The 24,742-nt window shown below is 30.7% G+C and overlaps 1 protein-coding gene across 1 annotated transcript in view; it reads right to left on the minus strand.

Annotated features, from left to right (window-relative positions):
• Positions 1-24,742, minus strand: part of LOC106688055 (fork head domain-containing protein L1) — a 63,178-nt gene that overhangs the window by 5,956 nt on the left and 32,480 nt on the right. The window contains exon 2 of the mRNA XM_014432329.2: positions 11,137-11,484. Coding sequence (XP_014287815.1) covers positions 11,137-11,484 — 348 coding nt within the window. The remainder of the gene's footprint in view (positions 1-11,136; positions 11,485-24,742) is intronic.

Raw genomic sequence — 24,742 nt, forward strand, 5'->3', positions numbered from 1 at the left:
GACATCTAAACATTTAACAGCTTATATTACAACTTCACTTTTAAACATTTACAATAACATTATTATTCACTATATAATATAACATACCTTCAATATAAAAATCCTTCTCACATTAATTATTATTTTCTATTTGCAGGCTATTCTGCCCAGGTCAATTTCTTTATTAATAAATAACTGAGTGGTAGGTTATAAAGGGTTTGTTATATGGTGTGGTGTTTGATACTGTGGACAATCTTATAGAATAAATAAATGAATGGTTTTAAAATTTAAATAAAGAGGTAACTAGACTTAGGCTTGGTAAGCTTATTAATAATAAGTATGACTTTTTAATAATTGACTGTTTGGAATAGGTTTTAACTTTAAATAAAAAAATTGACCTGGGTAGAATAGCCTGCAAATAGAAAATAATAATTTATGTGAGAAGGATTTTTATATTGAAGGTATGTTATATTATATAGTGAATAATAATGTTGTTGTAAATGTTTAAAAGTGAAGTTGTAATATAAGCTGTTAAATGTTTAGATGTCCCTGAAGATGGCTAGAAAGGCCGAAACGTTGGACAAATGAATAAATAAAGTGTTCAGACTGATATTGGATATAATATTGATTTATTTAATAAAAAGTTATTAACAATATTATTAATCAACAATATACAAATTCCGTGACGATCGGAATTACTTGTATGGATAACTAGTGCTAATTATTGGCAAACTTATTTTTTTTTTTTTTTAATTCCGAAAAGACTTTTGAAAATTATAATTAAATTCAATATATTCGTTTCAATGTTTCGTTTCAGAGGCGGATTTAGAAAGTATCTTTAGGGTGGGCGCTGAAAAACAAAATACTCTTATAAGGCAATATGTTTGATTTAACTTAATAATTTCCAACAGCTAAAATCAAAGTAGTTAAATCAATCAATCAAGGTAAATCAATTAAGAAGTTAAATGTAATGTATAATATAATATAGAAGTTAGATCAACTAAGTAAAAGCAAAGAAGCAATCCTACTCTTTAATGTGCTTTCCACGGTTAAAGATAACGTCAAAGATAAAAACCCCTGTTGCAAAATACATGGACAAAATAATTTGAACTAAGATTTTCAAAACATATTTAAAAAAATATATATGTTTACCTAATATTTTAATGTTTCCTAGAAATTGTTGATTTGACCTGGGCAGAATAGCCTGCATGAAGATGAGTTTTTAAATCATTTAGTTCAATAATTGTATTAAGGTAAGATAAATTATAAATAATATTGTTAAGTAATTTGAATTGTTGAAGATCATCCTTATGATAAAAGCTGTTGTGATAGATTGTCCCTGAGGATTGCCGAATAGGCCGAAACGTCGGACTTGTAAAGAAAATGTGTTGAGACTAAAATGGATAAAAATTAAATTATTTATTTAAACAACATTAACCAGTCTCAAGAAAGTATGTATGAAAAATAAATATTTATTTCGTTTTAAAAAAAAAATTTTGCTTTAGGATAAAAATATGGAAGGTTGAATGTAAAAAAATTAAATTTTCACCATCAATTATACTATTTCATGGAGAAATTCGATCTTTTTTACTTTTTCAATTCTGTATTGTAGCAGAAGTTTCGGGCTTTATTTTTGGAATTAAACTTTTCTTTTTCTATGGTTTCCCTCTCTTCTCCTTTTGGATCCACCAATGTATCATTTAAATAAATAATAAAATTATTTAAACGTTTTCAGAATATGTATATCTATTTTTATATTACTATCGAATAATGAACAATGATATTCCACAATTTGTCATTCATAATAAATTGGTCGCTTAGAATTTCAGATTCAATCTAAATCCTATGAATGACTTGGAGAGGGTCGTGAACTTTCAATTAGTTTCACCAATTGCATGCAGATGAGTAATTCTGGGTTATACAACATCCATAAAGAGATAATTTGGATGCGTCAGACAGTTAACAGTTTTAAAAACCGTTGTACAATATCAGATTCTGAATTGATAGATTTTATTTTAAAGTATGTAGGTTATAGAGTTTTAAATCATCTTTATTCGTAGGGAAACGGTAAAATTGGGTTTTTATAAATCCTACGAATTGTCGCAGATATTTATTTATTAAGTTGTGAGATTTACAGAACTGAAATTGAAATAAAGGGTTTATACTGACTCACTGAGTTCATGGTGATACACCAACATTGTGTGTGTATTTAAGGATAAAAGCATTGGAAGGAATGTTATGACAAGGATCTCTGAGATTGACAGGCTTTCAAAGAGCACAAAAGGAACATCACCACATACTACATCACGTACATTTCAAATATAGAGGAGGCGGCTGATGCAATGCTTAATTTGACTAGTTTTTTTTTTTTTTAATGTCTAAGTAAATATAAGTCATATAACACACAAGAAAAAAATCTGAAGTGATCTCAGGGATTTTCCTCGCATGTCATAACTTGTTACATAATAGATAATGAAAATTATTTCGAAGAGTTTGCCAAAAGTTTTAGAATCTGAAATCAACGTCATTATCACTTCGAACTCCTTCATAGGGCGAGAACGTTATAGATGTATGAACCTGGAGTATGGATTCGGTTACTGGGGACACGCAATTTTTTTCAAGAGGATTCAAAACTGGAATGAGGCCTATTGAACGTCATAAAGAATAAGTAAAGGAAAAATAGTAAACCACCACAAAGTATTTAAATCAAGTACAAGTAATACGAAATGCTATAATCACAATCTACACATCTCTATGTCAATACTTGGTTGTATATATTTTATGACACTTCTGAGTTTATTTATTAAATGATAATTAAAGTAATACATACGTATTAAAAAAAATTTAAATATTTAACTTTTAATCAAAAAGGGGTTAAGAAACATAATACTTGAATCTTGCTTAGACCCTTCGATAGATGCAGATAGTGAATGGTTACAATACACTCTGTCTTGTCACTCACGGTTTCCAAGTCAAAGAAGGTTGTCTAGGACAATACTTCCTTTTTGCTTCATTATATGATATGTTTTCTTTAAACTGTATTGTTTGATTTCTTTTTCCTCTTGCAGTTTAGGGCATTTAAAATCTAAACTAGAGTGGTGGTTTCCACAGTTGACACATTTAGGGACACATATATTGAGCCACAAGATAATCCGATATGTTCCGGCTTCAAACAGTAAGCACATATTGGTGTTTTTGGACATTTATCAGCAAAATGCCCGAATTTGAAGCATTTTGTGTACCTAACTGGGTTCGGCACGTACAGTTTTACATTTATTTTTTGAAATCCTACATGAATAGTTTTGGGAAGAGTGGGAAGTGAAAAGGTAAGGACATAGAGGTGTGTTCTCCCCATTCCTGAATTTTTTGTTACTATTCTTCTAACATCCTTCACGTTATGATTTCCCAGTTCTTCTAAAATTTCATTTTCTTCGACTCCATCTATTGGATGTTTATTTCAAATAAGTAAAATTATAAGTACTTTAGAGATTTTTTACTAGTATCTAAGTGTATTATAATATACTTGTATGTCAAGGGAATTGATTATTGAGTAAACGAACCCTATAAATAGTACTGAATTAGACTGACTTATATTTATTATGAAGTATTATTGAGACTGTTGCATGGCGACTGCAACTGCTTTCTTGTACAGGCAGTGATTGGTCAACTATCTGAATTCTATAGACACAGTTCTGGTATATTTAGGCAAAATAGGAAAAAAAATCTTATACTCCGATTACTACAACACCTACTTGACTAACTCTCAAATTTTCTCATTTACTAAAAAAACTCTAAACACTATTTGTACATACCAAATTGAGCTTTGGGGCTTCATACCAAACCATAAAATTCCTCCCATATCCAATCCTTACAGTCCAAAATCCTCCGTGAAATCCTTGATGCTCCTTATCGCGTCAAATAAACCAAAATCCTTACCCACCCAAACCCGTTTGTTTTTAATCTCTCATTCTTAACAATCCCTGATAATCCTCTGAGGTATCTGAAAAGAAGATGGCCACGAGATCTACTAATTTAAAGCAATGATTGAAGTTCTATCATTGAGTGTTTCCTTCTCAAGATATCACGTTTTCTGAAATATTTACTTAGTGTATTTATTTGTATACAGTTGTAAATTCCAATAAATATATATTTTTTTAAATTTGAGTATTGTGATCCAAAGTAATAATAGACAAGATCCATAGTCTCTAAAAGAGGAGCATTTAAGACTCTGTGGGCTAAGGATGACTTTTATTTCTCGAAGGACCCATAAAATCTCATAATTCAATTTGGCTTTCAATTATTTTCTCACTTTTTTGTTTTAGAACTAACAAAAGTATACTGATCGATGCATTAATCGATATGAAAATAATTTATTCAACATCAAAAAACAATCAGTTATTGTGAAAGTAGAAGGTGAACATAAAAGATTCATAAAAGAAAGAATGATTGATTATATTGTCGGAAAAAAACAATGTTTATACAGTTACGTTTATATTTAAGTGTTTTCTAAAATTACTGTTATATAATTCACTCTAAATAAAATTACACAAGTGCTTTAAGTAGGCAAACATACCTCATCAAGAGTGAGATAATATTAAACGAAGCCCTTAAATTGGCAACGATACCAATAAATTGATTGATTCCTTTTTTTTAAATAGCTATCAAGAACAATTATATACTCAAACTTTATACTTTTAATTTACAGTAAAATTAAACTGCAAAAAGTATATTGTTATAATTTAGAATTTTAAAAATTACAGGCTCGAAGTAAGTAAGAATTAAATCATTAATTTTTTTAAAACTAAAACTAGATACTAACTAAAATTATTAATTAATATAGATATTATATTAAACACATTAATAATATATTTCAACTCTTATATCACGAAAACTGAGATTATTAAATAGTTGAAGCTAGAAAAAAAAGTGTCAGTATCAATGAGTACTTAATTTTAAAAAAACATTACAATTAGAATTATTTCCCTTTTTGTGATTTTTCTTATCCATTTGAGGAATGGTACATTCCCGAAATTTATTGATTTAACTTTCTTAAGCTAAATTTATTTCTAATATGAAATTAAAAGTTTGCCAAGACCTATTAAGATATCTTTCATTAAGCATTTCACAAATGTTCTTTTTTCTTTAAAACTTTAAGAGTTTAATATACTTGTAAACATTTCAATATAAAGTTAGGTTAGATTAAGAATGTTATATAACAGATTAAAATAGCGTCCAATTAATAATGTGTGTATTCGTTGTCAGGAAAAAGGGAAAAAGTAAGAAGGAACAAAGGGTTGGTTTTAAATTAATTTTTTTACGATAACATTTTATTTTCTTGTTTTAAACTTAAAAATTGTTTTAATTAGCAACAGAGGGGCAAAGGTTGCTTTCTAAAAAAATAGTGTATAGTTAATTTTCAGTGAAGTGATTTTCGTTTTCCGTTGAAAGAGTTGAACGATTGAACCCGAAATAAAACCTTTAATATTCAATTCTTGATGAGATATTTCATTTGTATAAATATCTGTACACAGTTTTTTTTTTCCATCAGGCTTCTAACAAAAACGATTTTAAGATTTAGTAACTTATTCATGTATTGCAATTATCAAATCTGGCACTTTCAATGCATTTAATAATTAGAAATACAAAAGGGTAGTAATTTATAGGATGATCTTGAAATAGATAGTTAATTTTAGTAAGGTTTCCTGGAATTCCGAGATGCTATTTGTTTCCAGTGTTCATATGTTTCTAAACGTATATCTTCTGAATTCTCTTTTTTTCTTGTTCATTGTTTATGTATTTTATTTTGATTGTTTTTTACATTATCATTACTTGAAAATAGGGATCAGTTTAAATAGAATACGGCTTACATTTTATATTTTAAAAAATATTAATATTTATTATTTGAAAATTGTTGTTTATTGTACATTTGTTCACCGTTTATATCAAACTAAAATGACAGCAGACAAATAACGGACTGCCTAACCGCACTGCAGATAGCCCATCCAGTTTATTTAAAAGCTAAACAGAGAAGCTGTAGAAATACAACAGTCAATCTTGAAGTTTTAGCAGTCAACATTTATTTGAAAGAAGGGAACGTGTCATTTTTATTTATGTTAATTTTACTTGAATGAAATGAAATAACCTTTTATTTATGCAATAAATTAAAATCATTACAAAATATAATATAAACATTTAAAGAAGATAGAGAGAAAAAAAATTATATATGTATATATATAATAGTTGACAAAACATTAGCTTCTATCAATTTTCTCTCCATCTTTCTGTATCCTTTCCCGCATAGGCCTTTCCTTTCAGGAGTAATAGTCAGCACTTCCCGGGGTGACCAGCCCTATTGGGAGGCGATTTCTTTTCATTAATTCTTCCAGACATCCCTGCTCCTAGCTGCTCTCCATCATAGGGGTCCTGCCATCCTCTTGAACAACATATCGCTTTTCTTTTGACGTCCTCATCTTCTTTGAAAGTCGTATGGAGTCCATCTGTGGCAATTTTGGTCCATCTGTCATCTTCGCATCGAAGGAGATCCCCTGCCCATTTCCATTTGCTCTATCTTGTCATCTTCAGAGTGTCAGTGAGTCCTGTTTCTTTCTGTATCTAAGAATTTTTTATTCGATCTCTTTTCCTCACATTCACAATGCTTCTTCCAATATTATTTATCCACACCTGCAATTTCCTCACCCGAGCTATAGTCAGTGACCACTGGGCTAATGCAACTATTGAAGACCTGCCTTTTAAGGTTAATACCTGTTTTCCCTTCATTACATGCCTAAGGGACCAAAACATTTTCCAAACGAGTGCCAATCTCTGGACCTTTTTTGCTCCTCTATCCGTGAAAATTATGTTATTTTATTTATTTATTTTTCATACAGATAGTCTGATTATGTTCATTTGTCTAAATTTTAAGAGAGTTTTTTTTTATTTTATTTTTTTTTTTTTTACTTATTTATTTTATTTTATTTTATTTTAGTATGTATGAGATCATTCATCAATATTACCTATTGCCCACAACTGTGTGGCAGATTGTAATATCTATCAATAAATAAATCTATCAAATCAAAAAAAAAAAATCTATCCGTGAATGAGATTAGCTGACCCAGATAAATATATTCTTCAACATATGCCAACTTATGGTTGTTAATTTCACACTCCTCTTTTACGCCATTTGTCATAAGTTTCGTCTTCTGGTAATTCGGATAAAGACCAACCTCTTCACATAATGCCAGAAGCCGCTTAATCATTTGTCACAGTTGTTCCATGCCATTTGCAAAGAGCACAATATCATCTGCAAAACGTAGGTTGCTCAGCCATTTTCCATTTATTTTGATGCCCACGTCTCCCATCCAAGACGCCAGACCACCATCTCCAACACAAGAACAAACAAAATTGGGGATAGCGGATCACCCTGTCGCACACCCCTCTCACTACCAAAGCTTAGTTCTTTCGTTTCAGTCATAATATATGCTGTCATCTCCTTATAAAGCTCTGTTATTATCTTAATATATTTGTCCTCTATTCCTATTAATCTTAGTGCCATAAATATTTCTGAATGTATAATACCGTCAAAAGCCTTCCTAAAGTCAAGGAAACAAAGAGAGGAGTTATATTCATTTGCTTTTTCGATTTAGAGTCTGAAAGTTGTCCACTGTCGAAAATACCTTCCTAAAACCTGCTTGTTCTTCGTCAACACATTTCATTATTCTTTTTGTTAGACGTTGTTTGAGAACACTGGTGAAAATTTTTGAAATAGTTGAACAGGGGGGCCGACAATTCTCTATATCACACTTGTTGCCTTTTTTATACAGCAGAAATATTTTTGCGGTTTTCCATTGTTTAGGTATTGCTTTTTGTTCAAGAATCAAATTAAACAATTAAGTCAGTTCTTTAATTAGAATATTCCCTCCTGCTTTTAAAATTTCATTATGATCACTCGAATGATGTGTAATTAAATTAATTTTTTTTTATCTTGTATTTTTCATAAGTTAAAAATTGATTTTTTCAGTCTAAAATAGTAATAAAAATCATCAAATTATATTTTTCTCTGATACATGGTTTGTAACACAACATCACCATCCTCTCATATCTTCAATTATTGGAAGGCAATATGTTATTTTTTTTCTTTCAATTAGGAGAAGGAAACCTGTAATATCTGTTATATATTGATCGTAATACAAACTTATAACCGTCACATTTAAAAAATAAAGAATTGATAATTAGTGGCCCATCATCACCGTAATTAATTGATTTTATGGCAGTTCAAGAAAATACTACAACTAATATATTAAATAAATTATATGTTTAAACATTAGATGCGTAGTTATTCAATTCAAAAATGGTATTAATCGATTAATTGTAAAAATTCGATTGAATGTCGGTTATATTTAAAACAAGTCTTTATATTATACATTTTACAAAAGAAAGAGATTCGATATTAAAAGCTGTAAACACGATAAGCATAAATGAAGTATCGATTTTCATTTTTTGTTTACTCCTTTAGCTTCCGATGGTATAAGAAGATATTTAAAATGTAGCCCTGAAAGATGTGCCACTATGTATATAGGGGTTATAAAATTCTATTAAAATGTTTTCACAAGATAAAAAAAAGTGAAGAAAACTTTGTTTGTATATCGAACAAGTTTTATACAAGATCAATATCTTTTTCAGTAATAATAATCTTGCCCATTTATTTGTTGTCCCATCAGTACTGTAATATATATAGTGGGTACCTGACATTAATAGGTTCTGGGAAGAACGTGGAGTTCGGGTGTGATCCTCATCACATCATCTTATGTAATCCTCGATCAGAGTTTCTTATCAACCATTCCATTCAAGGTCAATCATAATGTGGAGAGGGTAAAGGTTATTATATATTTTACAGAATTATTATATAGTTATTATTTACTTTACAGAATTTTTATAGAAAATCCAGGATAATATTCTCAGAGGTAACAGAAGACCTGAAGAGCTACAAACAGTTTGTGTAGTCCGTGGTTCGAATCTCTACAGAATAGCGGAAAATTGTTCTTATGTCTTGTTTTAGGGAAGTTACGTATTATGCTGAATACATTTCGATTAAATGAAGTAGAGGTTTCTTCAGGAATAGGTAAGATTTAGATCCTTATTGCTAAAAGGTATACTCTAGAATTATGTATCTGCATGGTCTCCCATAAGTGCTGGTAACGTAAGTAGACCTCAAAAGAAATAAAAAAGTTCGTATCGACCACGGTCCGATTCCACACTGGAAATTCAAGTTTTGTATTTTTTTTTGTTGAATAAAAATGACTATAGAAACTAAAAGATTTCCTTACAAAGTACTGAACCCCTGTCCTTTCATGAGTTGTAGCAGGGCAGAGATTTTAATATTTAACAGAAACTAAAAGACTAAGTTAAATAATTCTAAATTGCACCATAATAACTTGGACGAAATTTTCATCTACAATAAATAAAATTTGTCTATATTAAAACCATTCGAAGGGGATTTCAATCTATTATTTTATTTTATGAAAACAAAAATTGGAATAAAATAAAAAATCTTTATTCAGGGGCAAAGTCTCCAAAGAACAAAAAGCAGGGAGCACGAATTATTGCTTATAGGCTTGGTATATAAAGTAGTTCTATTTCTAGTCATCAGATTGTTTATATATAAATTTAAGATTTCATCAGAAGCCTGAGGTGAAAAAATATCCGATGTTTGAAAGAAGTTAGTATAGAAAAAGATAAAGAATTCTAAAATGTGTAAAATAAAATAAAGATCTATCATAAAATTGCGTTATATAACCGCGTAAAAACCCTCTTCAAACGGTTTAAACCATCAAAATTTTAATTTTTTTAGGAAAAAAAAGATTGTCTAGTTTATTATAATTCAGAATTACCTCACTTAAACATTTTTTTAGTTACCGCTTGCTAGTCAACAAAAACTTGACTAGCTTAAAAAAAACACAAAACTTGAATTTCCTGCTTTTCTGTGGGACTTCGAATAATAGACCATATACACTTTTATGCTGCTTCATAAGCCTACTATCATGTCTTTTTACATTAGCCAGTATTTAAGAGACACCTTAAAAAAAAAAAAACCCAAAAAAAACTTAATTCCACACTTCTCTTTTTTAATAAATCAAGAGCCAAACTATGACTGATACCAAAAGAAACATCGATTTCATTAATACGAAATGGAAGCAATTAAATGTAGGATTTTTAAAAGGAGACTTTCTTTAGCACAACAATAGCCTGAGAAATTAATGTACGAGTAAAGTGTGATTTATAAAAAAAAAATTCTCACTAGTGGTCCGCCCGTAAGCTGCATTTAGTTAAGCCACACAACAAAGTGACTTTGGTCTAGAGGTGATGAAATTGGGTCTTTAGTACCTAGAATAGTATTTTTCATGAAGAAAAAGGTGATACTTGCTATATAAAACATGAAATATAAGTTTTCTCCTATTCTGTTGAGAATTACATCATGGTCTACTTAAATTTTTTTGTAGTTCTTGAGGTCTAATATTACCTCTGAAAATATTATCTAGGATTTATGGAACACCCTGTATGTATGTTACATCTAATTATTTAAACAATTATCATTAATATTATTTATTATTTTATCAATTGTGTAATATATGCCGTTCTATAAACCTCTGAATGCTACTTGTCAGGTTTTGAAAACTATTACGAAAACTAACCATGAACTTCCCTGTACATTTTACAAATTTATTGTAACTAATAAAAATCCAGGACTGATCTGAAGAGTTTACATTCAACTGTGTCTGATACATCTTTGATTTATTAAATCATTGCCAATTTCACACATATTACAGCGTGGTAAGAGATATTCTGATAAGAGATTTTTATTATTCAATTTTTTATTCATCATTAACACCTCGTTAATTCATCAATTAATGAATATTGCAGTACGCAAATTGGATTGTACAAAGCTTTAAATTAAAAAAAAAACTTTTTTTTTCTCAATTTAGGTTGGGAGTAAACCGCTTCCGAAGCATCTAAAACATTATCTGCACATGTCACGTTACATGTTTCGTCAAGGTAAACCCATTTTATGATTAAATCGAATGCTTTAACGAGGAACTAAGCAATTCATTATTCCCTTATAAATAATGTTAATGCAATCTCCAAAAATGTTTTTCTAATTACCTGATGAAGGATATCTCTGTGCCTCCTGGTCCTTCTCCTCCTGAAGTTGCCCCTCTCGAACATGTTGGCAGCAGCGACGGGGTCCAGGGTCCAATAGCTTCCTTTGCCGCCGCCTTCTCCTCGTTCCCTGGGGACCTTGATGAAGAAGTCGTTGAGAGAGAGGTTGTGGCGGATGGAGTTCTGCCAACCCTGCTGGTTCTCCCTATAATATGGGAACCGCTCCAGGATGTACCTGTAGATACCACGGAGCGTCAGCCGCCTCTCTGGAGAGGAAGATATAGCCATGGCGATGAGGGCGATGTAGGAATAGGGAGGCTTCTCGAACCTCGGGTAGTGCTCTTCCTGTCTCTGCAACAAAGTTGAACTTGGAGTTGAAAATCAATCATTTATTATTTCCATATTTATACATGTAAGTAATAGGTAAGAAAATTTTCACATTTCTAAATTGCTAGGATACAGTTACTTTTTGACCTCAACAGAAAAGCACATTCAATTAATGTACAAGCAAATCATAAAACAGAAAACAATTTTCTATCTTCGAGGAAATTCTCAGTACGATTAAAGAACAAGAAATAGTTTATTTATTACAAAAGACAATGGTAACAGAATATCATTAAGTATCATACCATGATATATTTTTTTATGGAAATTAAATTTGTGAAACTGAAACTATGCATGGTACCGCACCCAATGAGTTACTAATAATTTTTTATAAAATGAATTCCCATGATTTCCACTTAATGTTGTAAACTTTTCGCTTAATTTAAAACTAACCTATTAAATACTGATTCTTAAAATAAATTTTTCATTTACATATTTAAGAAAAATTTAGTTTTAATATAAAATAAATATATTTGAAGTCAATTTTTTAAAAGTTAAATTTTTAAGTTATGTTAATATAAAATTGAAGGTGTAATAGGTTTGAATTTAAAGCCCAAACTAGTATGCTTGGATTGAACTGAGAATGAAGATGTTCGGATTTTCATCTACAGGAATAATAAGTCAAAATAAAATGGAACCCAACAAAATATTTTTTTGTAGAAAACGTTATTTTTTTAATTTAATTCGATGAACATTTACTAATATCTTATTATCGCTTCTGAATTTACAATGTAATAAAATACATTAAGTAGTTACTTTAATTAATTTTATTTAACATTTAACTTTTATTTATTGTTTTACCATTATTATTTATACAGTAAATAAAAAAAAAAAAAGTATATACATTTAATCATATCCGGTTTACTATGACAATTATTTTAATTTACATCAGACGATCGTAGATATGTTCAAGTTATATTAAAAAATATGAGTTTATAATAGCAGATTTATTAAACATTTATCTATTATTATTATATTTTGATATAGGGAACGCGGTAGCCTCGGGGTAAGGCGTGTGGCTACTTACTCCAAGGACCCGACTTCGAATTCGGCTGGGTAGAAAATTGTTTTCTGTTACACTGTAGCCGTGAGTCAACTCCTGTGGGTTCTTGAAGCCCTCCTGAAGTCTTACACCCAGCCTCCTAAATTGGGTACTCTTACCCTGATTTCTGACCAAATCACCTCCTTGCACAACCGTTGGTCTAGTAACAGTACTTCCTTACAAAATACTGAACCCTTGACCCTTCATAGGTTGTAGCAGTACAGATTTTAATTTTAATATTTTGATATATCATTACAACATAATTTCATTTGACATAAAATTTCTCGTAAATAATTTATGACCAACGAGATTATATATTATCGGGGTAGATCAGTGAGTAAGGTGTAACCATCTCCCGGGCCCAGGTTCGAATATGAAAGTTAATTAATTATTCTGTTACTGTAGCTGTGAGGGAAGGGTTTCGTAGAGCCCTTCCCCTTGCACAACCGTTGTTCAAGAAACAGTACTTCCTTACTGTGGCCCTGACTCTTTGTGGGTTGTATAAGTACAGGTTTTTTAGGTTTTAATATACGAGGAGGAAAATTGAATAATTAGACTACGATTCCAACCATAAAAAATACTTTTTTTTCCAACTATGCTAGGGAGAAAAAAAAATCTCTCTCGAAATACTGGTTAGTAAAAGATTTTAAAATATTTTACAACGAATTTAAGAAATTTTATTAATACTCGACTCAAAAGTTTGCGAAAACATCAATTAGTGATTAATTAAATTACACGAAAAACAATTTTTTTCCTCGAGTGTTTTATTTGTAAACAATCTGATTATTAATAATCATAAGAGCCGAGTAATCTCATTAATTCTTGTTGTTTTCAACAATCATTTTCCTTCATATCTTATCTCTCTCAAGTGACATTCTTCACATCTATTTTAATCTCAATTGACCAATAAAAATTATACTCATTTCATATTAAATGTTAAAAATAGGCGCGTTTTCCCTGTGACTCTTTTTAGATTAACATGTCACTCAGTACAAAGACTCGACTGAAAACTTTCCATTGTAAGGAGGCACTTTTGTCAATGACCTAATAAACATACGATAAGTAAAGCAAACATAACTAGCTTTTGATTAATAGCTGTTTATTGTTTGTGACTTTTAGCTTGAATATAATTTGAAAACAAATTTAGACCCAGTGATCAACATGATAAGGGATGTGGACTTAGCAGAGCAATTATGAGTTGTTAGTTTTGTGATTTTATCTTATTCTCTTCCACTTCATTTTTTTTTGTTAAGATAATGTTTTTTTGTTTTTTTTTATTATAATTCTTAAATAGCAGGAACACAATGTATTCGCTCAAAATCATTTATTTTCATCATGGGAACAAGAAATAGCTGCATATAATGAACCATGAATTTTAGAGTAGTTCGGTACACGAATTAAATAGTGTTTAGCATTTTGTAGAGTTGCAATATGCTTTTGCGAATGGAAATTGCATAAGCTAGAGAAGTAAAAGAACTAAAAAAGAAAATTAATGTCCAGTTATAGATGGTAGGATTTTTATTTTCTTTGAAATGTGAGCAAACGATGACGAGATAACGAGTGAATGAAAAATGTTAAAAATTACACCTTTCATAGTAAACATAAGCGATTGTAGGAGGATGTCCCGAAACCGCGTGGAAACTGGAGGAAGTTCATCGATAAATGAATAATTCAGTAAGGAGTTCAAGAATAAATGATATGAGAGATTAAAACATTGACATGAGAGGGTCCTTAGAAATCATGAATGGCATTTCTTCGAGTAGAAGAAGAAATGATATAAGAGTCATATTGATCAAACGAGAGAAGACATGATGAGTTGGTTTCCTGTTAGATCGGAATTTAATAGGATGTTATAATCTTACAAACCTCCCCTTCTAGAACCTAGGAGCTACTGGGTCAGGGAGAAATTAGATGGTTCCGTGAGTACTACCACTTATATGAGCAGGCTCTGAAGAGTAACATAAACTACATTACAAAATCGCAACGTGGCTCTGGGATACGGCCCTTCGGGCTCTGAAGGTATCCAAACTAATGATGTGTTTTCTGTCTAGTGGTTGCATTAAAATAATAATAGGAAATATCTTGGGTACTTCGAAATTGACTAAACGATCTACAAACACTGGGCTGGTATTCTCACTAAATTTGTAGCAGCAAGGTTCCATTTTGCTTAACAACTTTATTTTTTCACGACTATCTATGTTCTACAGTTGAATTAGTCATAGTTTAGTCTTTTAATCCGTTCTGAATTTAGACACGATCGTCGACTAGATGCTTTAATAACTGCAGAAAAGCGTTTTTAATAATACTGTCGAAGAGAGGTATTACTGAGGTTGAACATTGCTAGAAAGCCGTTTCAAGTCGCTTGTTGCTGAGTGTGGCCCACAAGTTGAAAAAGGGCTGGGTAGAAAATAAGAGATGAATATATATATATATATATATATATATATATATGAATCCGATTCGTGGACACAAATTTAGTAAATAGATAATATTAACTTATCTCGTAATCTTCTTTTTCTCCTTCTTATTCTCCTGTTATTCTCTGTTTGATAGACCGACTCAAACTTATACCGCTATATTGCTTCTTCCTGGAGTATAAACAGGCACGATTTGTAAGTTATTCGCATCATAGCTGTGATTAAGAAATAAATATGAGTTTTATTATTATTCATCTCTTTTTTAGACGTAATTACCGAAAAAGTGACTTCAGGTAACTTAGCACCAGAAATTAGGCATATTTTGTTTCAGCAACTATGTCCCTAATAATACAAGAGCCCGAAAAAATATCAGTTATTTTAATATATATATATGGTTACTAGTCCAAACTAATGAGTCTGCCAAGTATAATAGTTAGAGGGAATAAAAAATGGAGGCTGTTTCAAAACGTTAAAAAAAATTTCATTCGGAACACCATATCTTCCCATTTCGTCTGTAGGCATATATTTAATCCACACAACGTGAATCAACTTTTTTGTAAACACCAATACAAAAGCCTAATTAAAGTTATCTCAGCTGCGTACTTAGCGGATTCAACTGGATACGATGCAGATAAGAAAAGGAAAAGAAACAAATAGGTACGAGGCTTGATAGTGAAAACCTAAAAAAGTAAGACATTATTAATCGCGTATTGTTAGGTTAATAGCTTATGCATAGGATTAATTTTTAATTTCTTTAAAATCCACTTTATGAATCGTAAAGCAAAACTTGAGTAGTTAGTCAGCTTTCTTCCGATGGTGAATAATCATTTCCAGACAATATTCATAGGAAAATAATATGGCTAAATATACTAAACCGGATATTTTAATTTTACATGATTATTACTCAGGGATTTAGAAATTTTCGTGACGTAATGAAAGTGGGAAAAACTTTAAGTGATGTTATGCGCATACGATTATCATATTCACTATCGAAAACAATATGAGTGGACAAGTGGAACGTGTGCTATCTTTTCCGAAACTGCCTAACGCATTTGAATATCATCCTCTGGCCTTGGAGATATTTTAATGTTGAAAACATAACATTGAGGAAAGTAGCCACTTCGTCACAGGCCCGAATATTCTAATCAGTGCCTAATTTCATTCCATCAGAATTTCTAATGCACTTCACAGAATAATCGTAGGTTAATTTCTATTATTCTGTTTATGTTATTCTGTATTATGAATATTTATACCACATCAACCAGTTATTTGTTGTTGTTTTTATCAGAATGTTAAAAACGTTATATAGTATAGAAGATGATCAAAACCAAATGGTCCAATGGCTGGAAGTGAAACATTTTAAAGACCTGTTCTATTAAGCAACCCTTCCGACCACTAAATTATTTTTCCCTATCCTTTTGGTAGTGAGAAAAAATAATTTACAATTTCTCAATGAAAAATAATTGCCCCAGAAAATTATTTTAAATGATTATAATAGACAATTATTTATTAATAAATATAATTAAGAGTGCTGGGGTGGGCACATAAAACAGATGAGAGAAGAAACTGAGAGACTGAAAATAACAGACCAAGACTGTTTCGATAGGGATGAATATGGGAGGACTTAAAGAAATCGAGGTCCTTGTGGAGGAAAGAGGTTCGAGAAAAGGTGACCGTAGACCGAAGAAAGAAGGAAGAAACAATTGGAAAGAATGAGGAAGAGGTGGGAAGAAAGAAGGAGAGAAGGTGAAAGAAAGTGAAAATAAATGATATTCGCGTGATCCTCAAGTTCCGTTCCGTGTCAAAAAAAAAAATTATAATTTTTGTACTAGAAAGATACCAAGAAGTGAAATAGGCAGGGGAGGGTTTGTGGTCTCAAAATAAAACTTACTTCAGAGTGCCAACTCATAACTCTTGTAAAACAGCCATAAAAGTATATAACTGTGAAAATTTGTACATATGAATTACGGACAATGAATGAAAGAACTAATAATATACATAAAACATATAAGAAAAATATGATTATGCACTTTATAATACATTTCATCATATAATATCATTCACTTTTCATAATTCCTAAGTACAAATTCGATGAATCATCGTAGTTGTTTACTTTCATGGTAATCGTGTTTTCCTTAGCCATGATGAAAGCCTGAAAGCTTACAACCTAGGCTGAAACGTTGGCAGAGATTAAAAATAAACAAGTTTACTGTAAATCAGCAAGTTTTCTTCTTAGGCTATGCATTCATATCGGACACTTTTTTTTTTATCCGATGTCTCCTTAAGTAAATATACAAAAAAAACAACAAATAAAAGTGTATAACTTCTTTGATAAATTCCCGTGAGTGAAACGTCCTAATTGAGGTATTTATTGTTTGATACTGCATCATCACAATAATTTTTATCTTCTCGGTCGGTCGAGGAAATTCATGTTATGATAATGGCTTCTTATGGGATATCGAATTTTGAAACGATTTTATTGTTCAGATTTATTCGATTTTTGGCCATTTTGCCAATTGTAAATTGCCAAAGACAACAGGTTGAAATGTCTGGCGATTGAAAAAAAATTCTGGATACAGATCCTTTTTAAGATCTGATTTACCATAAGGATTGAAAGAAAATTCCAAACTCAGGAGAAGGTTAGAAAATGAACAATCACTATCTCAGAAGATAGACCACATTATATCATATTATATCCTGGCAAAAGTTAAATCAAATTTCGAAAAACTCTATAGGTTAGGGAAGCGGGATGAACATGTATACTGGTACACTCTGTATAAATAAATAATTAATATTAATTAAATTTAATCTGTGCCGCTATCACTCATATACCACTTATGAAATGTCCAGGTTTGCAGTACTTTGTAAGGAAGTAGTTACTAGACCAACAGTTGTGCAAGCAGGTAATTTGATCAGAATCACTCTCGACCACCATATTACCCTTACCTAACTAAAGGTACTCACTTTATGAGGAAGGATGAAACCCGTAGGGCTGACTCAAAGCTACAGTGAAACAAAAAATAATTATCTTCCACAGCGGGATTCGAAGACGGATCTTTGAATCTACCCACTCCCAAGTTAATTATATATATTTACAATACACACGTATATTGAAGCATGATACACAAACTATCAGGAAGAGAAAAATTGAGGATATCTAGAAAAAAAAAATGGATAGAGAATTTTAGAATACATCATGAACGAACAGAAATAGAAGAAATTTCAGAATTCGGATGATTACTTATAGTGGTTGAAAAATGTGGATTACATTCTAAAAAAATATTATTTCAAACTCTTCTTGTTTCTTACAATGTATCAGGCATGTTTTTCTAAGCTATATTTCATCCTGTCAAGACAGTTTGTAGTTAATTATCCAGTCAAAATACTGCTGGGAGGCAACACACAAAAGTGTGAGACTTTTGAAGATCAAAGTAAAAACTAAAGAGTTTATAGTTGCCTTTGGTTAAGACCCGCCTGCTACCCGACCACTTGAGTTCAGTAAACAGCAATCCTTTTACTTCCAGCCACTTACCAGCGCAGCTTTGTTTATCGGATACATTTTTTTTTTCTTACGGCTGTATAATAAAAATAACTTTTACAGTGTCCTCGAAATGTTACACTGTTTACAATCCATCTTATCGCGCTAGTTCTACCGAAGAATAATAACTATACGATAATAGAGCAAAATAACTTCATAAGAAAGTTTGAAATCCTCTATAGACAACAAAAATAGCATATTTCAAGGTACATTGGAGGATTTGAAGAGGATGCAAAAAAAAATCCTTGTGTATGAGATTGAAATATTTTTATCTATAGAAGAAATGATAGATAACACAGAAAGTTAACAGTAATGTTGAATAAAATATTAAATATCAATAGTATGCTAATATTTAGGGACGCGACTGCCGTGTGCGCTGGGGCGTGCGCTTTGGAACGTTGTGGGTTCGATTCCCACCTGGGGTAGTCACTATTTATTTCACAGCGGTCCCAAAAAATGAATCTTGACACTCCTACCTTGGTTAGTGCGCAGCGAGAACTTCAAATGTAGCAGCCAGATGTTTCAAAAAGGACCTCTATGCTCACTTGCCGGACTTGGTACCCCCCACCAGTTACCAATACCAAATACTAATATTTTGAATATTTTCAAGTATTTGACCATGGTTTAAAGCATAAAGTTAATGTGAGGAACAATAGAGGTTTTGAGATACTATCTTTCAATATGCCGTAACTTTACAATTAGAAGAACATTATAATCGATCCCACAACGTTCTGAAACAACTCTAATTCCCGCCCCAACTTGTTCTGCTACCACGTCCACACAAAATTTTTTAAAGGGTTCATAATACTTCAAATATCAAGCTTAATGTCCGAATGTATTGGAAACGTGACGCAATAGTTTAAACCTCACATACAGGCTCCGATTTACTGTTTCTCGCGCTCAAGACAGATAATCATAAAGTTGGCTGGCTATATATCATTGGTCGAAATTAATTTTGAGTCATTCATAACAATAACAGGAAATGCATAAAAGTTTTTTGGAATCATTCTACTAAAGCAGTTTTTCTTCTCCTAATTTTGAAAACTGCTGTAACTTTGTTATTATTTTTTTTTTTTGGCTTGTTCTCCATTAAGGGAGTATACTACTTAAAAACTGCCTCTAATACTAAAAAAAAAAAAAAAAAAAAAAAAAAAAAAAAAGCCACTCAATGAAAAAAGTCAACGGCTCAGGCCGGATTCGAACCGACGCCGCCCGCAGATCTCAGATTGAAAGACCTGTGTCTATGAGCTAGAGACGACCCATGAAAAAATAATAAAACATTTTCTTAAACTGGTGGAATTTTCCATTACCTATTATTATAATTTTACCAGTGGGGTAATTATAATTTTATCGTCTTAAGGTCGGTTTTAATCACTCACTCCTTGTCGTTTTAGAAATATTTCTTTTTTTATACCACTGAAGGTCTGAAATACCCATTCTGAAAAATACTACTCAGAGAGGATTCCTCTGAATGATAAGATCGGAAAACAAGAAATATATTCACGTTTTTAATTTTTATTACAACAATTATAAATATTTTTTAGGATGTATGTGATTACTTTTAAGATTGCGCATTAATAGCAATTCCATGAATCAGAAACGTTTGGATTGAATCCTGGTTCCTAAGTTTTCAGGGTAAGTGATAGTACTATCAGAGACGGTTCTGAAACTACGAACAAATTTGAAAAGATAATTTTTTTTTTAAATATTTATTTATTGCTATTTACAACTGTACATTATAATACATTTAGTAAATCTGATCTAAGTTAAATTGGAGTGTTACACCCGTGTAAAGAAACTACCCATTGGTAGCGCTCTTATGACATTTTACATTAGCTGGTCTCGTGGCCATCTTCTTTTCAGGCCCCCCCGGAGGATTGTCAGGAATGGAAGAGGAGGAATGCAAGATTAGAAACTAGGAGGTTTGAGTGGTTAGAGAGTTTATAATGCAAGGAGTGATATCTGGTTCGGGCTGAAAAGATAAATTTAAAGAAAAATAAATTTCGTTTAAATTTAAAATAGAAATACTAGTGTGTTCAGAGGTGTTCCTAGTCAAGAAACAGGTACACCACACACCAGATTTTTCCTTTGTTAAATTTTATGAATATAATAAAAAATATAAATTATCTTTCTGTTTGGGTTTTTTGGTCACTCCTTAAGTTAGAAGAAAGACACTTATTTCCTATGATGAAAATTATCGTAAAACTAGAAGTGTACGATTTCCGGATTTAAAATTTTTTTTCCTCTAGAAAGCTTCAATTTCTTATATAATTCAATATAGCCTCATGAATAACATTACCATTAATAGAATAAAAATAAAAATAGAGGAACCGAAAGACAATATTATGAAATTATATTTATAGGACAGCAAACACCCGTAGTTTCGGAATATATATTAAAATCTTTTTATGATAATGTGTTCGTTAAGTGGCACAAGATGTATGTATATACAAGAAAATATTTACCCCAAAATTAAACTGTTTTAAGCAACTTATCGAGCGCTAATACCCTACCGTTAAAATACAGTAAATATGAGGGTATAAATGTAATCGGTTGACGATTGTAAATATGTGAAAAGTAAATAATGGATATTTTCCATAAGATATTCTGAGAAACTTGAGATCCATGAAACAAACATCAAAACATAAATCAAATAAACAACAGATAAATAGCTAAAAATAGGTTAGGTGATAATGGTTGACTCATAGGCGTGTTTTTAAATGTGTTGACACTTAAGGAGAAAAGCAACAACTCCCGGCGTCATTTCCGTCCTTACATTCCCGGCTCACAAAATGCGTATTTTATTCCTATTTATAAAATTATAGGGGTTTAAACTTTATTTTGTTTCGGTTTTGCTGTAGTTAAGTCCCTTGTAATTTTTTACTAGAATTGATCCCAGTTAAGTAATCATAACAGGCAATAAGACTATTAAAGACCAAAAACGTCAAATGAATAAAATACTCTAAACTCTAAATATGAATGGGTAATAAGAAACAATGAAATGTTCTCCGCTACTAATCAATGCTAATATCTGTCTATAATAGGGATGTTTATGATCTTAAGTTTAACATGTTAAAGCGTGTTAAATTTAGAAATATTCCCTTCTCTTACCATGTTAAAACGATACAACATATAACATGGTTGATGTTACTAGGTCAGTTAAATGGAGAATGACGTCACGCAACAGACCAGCTGAGCTTGTCACCATTTTGTTTGTTGTGTTGGGTTACTTGCTCGTTAATTGTATTTTGATTGTATTAGTATTATTTAGGATGTTTTAAAACTAATAAAGCTACCAGCGGAACGGCCCCTCCCCGTTCCAATAATTCAACCAAATTTACAACCTTCATTGGACCCCTCACCTAACCATATAATGCCAAAAGGCAATCCAAGGTATCCTTCATACCCAGCTATACATACAGCATACCTATATGTACTAAATACCAATTAAAATCTTTACAGGAGGATACGAATAAAAACAAAACAAAAACTAATAAAGCAATGGATGACAATAATAAGAGATTGAAATCAATCTGATAAAAGATTAATGACAGTTGTCAATTAGCACATCTTGATTCTCTCCTTCATAAGTTAGAAGATCAACAAGACACTGAGGAGCCAAACTTTCTTGAAACTTCCACTTTTCACTCAATTTAGACATGTTGTAATAAATTACTTTAATTAAAACTTAAAAGTAAACAATAACATGGAGTTTCGGAAGGAAATGTTATAAAAGAAGTTGCTCAAAAAATCCGCTAGAAACACTTATGCATTTAACATTTAACATGACTTTAAATAGGGCTACTCACAATCCCATACTTATAACATTTAAGATATTAAAACATTTTACATTTAACACAACATGATGAATACACATAATATATAGTCGTTCGTAATATTTGTCATATAGTTTGAATATTTGTCAAAATGTTAACAAATATGCAATTCAATATTTTTTAAAAACTATGGAACTATGGAAACTATTAGGGCTCATATTTCAGCAAAGTGTTCTCTACTTCAAATATTGTGCTATAAAGTTTTTAATATTGTAGATAATCTTAAAGATATGGTACTCCAAATGAAAAAATATTTTTTCATTTGATAAATAGCCACCATTTTATATTTTCCCCAACTTTGGTTGGGAGTTATCAATTTTGACTAGTAATTATACATAGTTTTCATTAAAGTAGTCTACAATTGGTGTTGAAATAACTTATTTTCTTACCTTAGGCACTTGGACTATGAGATCTTATTTTTGTTTGAAAAAACATGAAAATGGTTAGTTTCATTCGAATTCTTGGCCTCAACAGAAATAAAAAAAGAGGTCATGTATTTAGAAATAATTAACAAATTTCCGTTGCTTTCATATCAACGTAGATTCAGTTCAAATGACAAACACAAATATAATTTTGAAGTAGAGCTTTTTTACTTGAAATTATTTGGAATATGTACTCAAAATAAAATAAACATTAAATTAATTGATAATTTTAGAAAATTCACAAGTCCTAAAAATATGTTTTTAGTAATTAAAAAAAAATATTGTTTCAACATTACAATTTGTAAATGTGAAAATTCCAAAAAATTGTAATATATTCTTTAAGAAAATTCTAATACCAATTTCTTTTGGCTTTAGATAAGGCTTTCGATTTTGCGATAAAAGTATATACCTACCGGTAATTTTGGACTTGCGCCCTTTATAATTTATTTTAGATTCAATTAGCAATTTATACAGAAGGTAGATTCTGTTTATTTCCAGCGATGATGAATGTTGATAAGAACAGTTTTTGTTTTGTTTTTTGCGCAATCCTTTTTAGTATATAGCAGTATCAAATTAGTAGATATACTATAACGTTAAAACAATCAAGTAGTTTATCTCCTCAGGTAAGGATCCTGAACAACTATTAAAGATTTCGCATGCCATATAAATCACTACCTACATAGAATGCATTCATCAAAATAAACTATTAAGTAAAAAATAAATGTGTATTAAGCGTTTAATTTCAATTTAACATTAAATAGATGATAATGAGTTCTGATACATATTTAATTAATGATTTCGAATAATCCAGGACCTTCAAATTATTATTTATGGAGTCTCAACAAAATCTGCACAAAAGACATAAGTAATATATAATATAATAATATACTTACAAAATTAAGAAGTATAAAATATCTCATATTCTGGATTACAGTTGTTCACATAATAGTACAAGAACCGAAGAGGAGAAAAAAAAGGCAGTTATTTCACCCCAGTTGATGATTACTTTAATTAAAAGTGTGTAATTACTAATCAAAATTAATGGGTCTACCAAGTATAGCTATGGGCAATAAAAAATGACGACCGTTTCAAAATTAAAAATATATATATATTTTTAATTTGTAGCCCTATGTCTTTAAAATTACTAATACTAGAAAACCTAAGATAACATCATTTAAAGCAGAGTAAATGAGTCCTAGAGCTATTCACGTCCTATAGTTCCCGAGATATAGCTTTTTAAAAAGTAACAGTTCATAAAAAATGCACTGAAAAATCAGTAGTTGGTGAAATTATTTTGAGAAATCTATATCTCAAAAACCATTTGACTTTCAGATGTCTATTAGCACTCAAATTGCAGCTAGTTAAATGTACTAAAAGTAGTTTAATGTGTTTATCATCGTAGGAGAAGTAGTTTTTATGATATTTGACATAATAATAATAAATTGATTTATAGTTGTTCATGCAAAATTTATATTTATATCCGAATATCATAAAAAATACTACGCCTACGAAGATAAATGTCATAAACAGCTTTAAAGTAAGTTAAATTACCTTTATTTTAAATGCTGGCAGCTTTGCCTTCGTAGGAATAGTAGTTTTTATGATATTTGACAAAATAAACTCATAAAATGTTAATTTTTAGTTGAGGTTTAGATAGTTGACCGTAGATTAATGATTGGAGAAGTTTGTCGGGGGGTGCGGTCAGCAAAGATACATAACAGGCATAAAATAAATAAATATGGTTTTGTTTATTTATGTTGTTCTTTGCTGACCGCAACCTCCGACAAACTTCTCCAATAATTAATTTCTAGTTATACTTATAAAATGTTGGATATTTGAAAAAAATATATCTCTAGATCCATAAGATGCAGATATGTCTGCCAACACTCAAAATAAAGGAAATTTAACTTACTATAATGTAGTTTATGACACTTATCTTCGTAGGGGTAGTAGTTTTTATGATATTCACA

The sequence above is a fragment of the Halyomorpha halys genome, unplaced genomic scaffold (assembly GCF_000696795.3).
Source record: "Halyomorpha halys isolate HHAL.00 unplaced genomic scaffold, Hhal_1.1 Scaffold1047.1, whole genome shotgun sequence".
In the NCBI taxonomy this organism is placed as follows: Eukaryota; Metazoa; Arthropoda; class Insecta; order Hemiptera; family Pentatomidae; genus Halyomorpha; species Halyomorpha halys.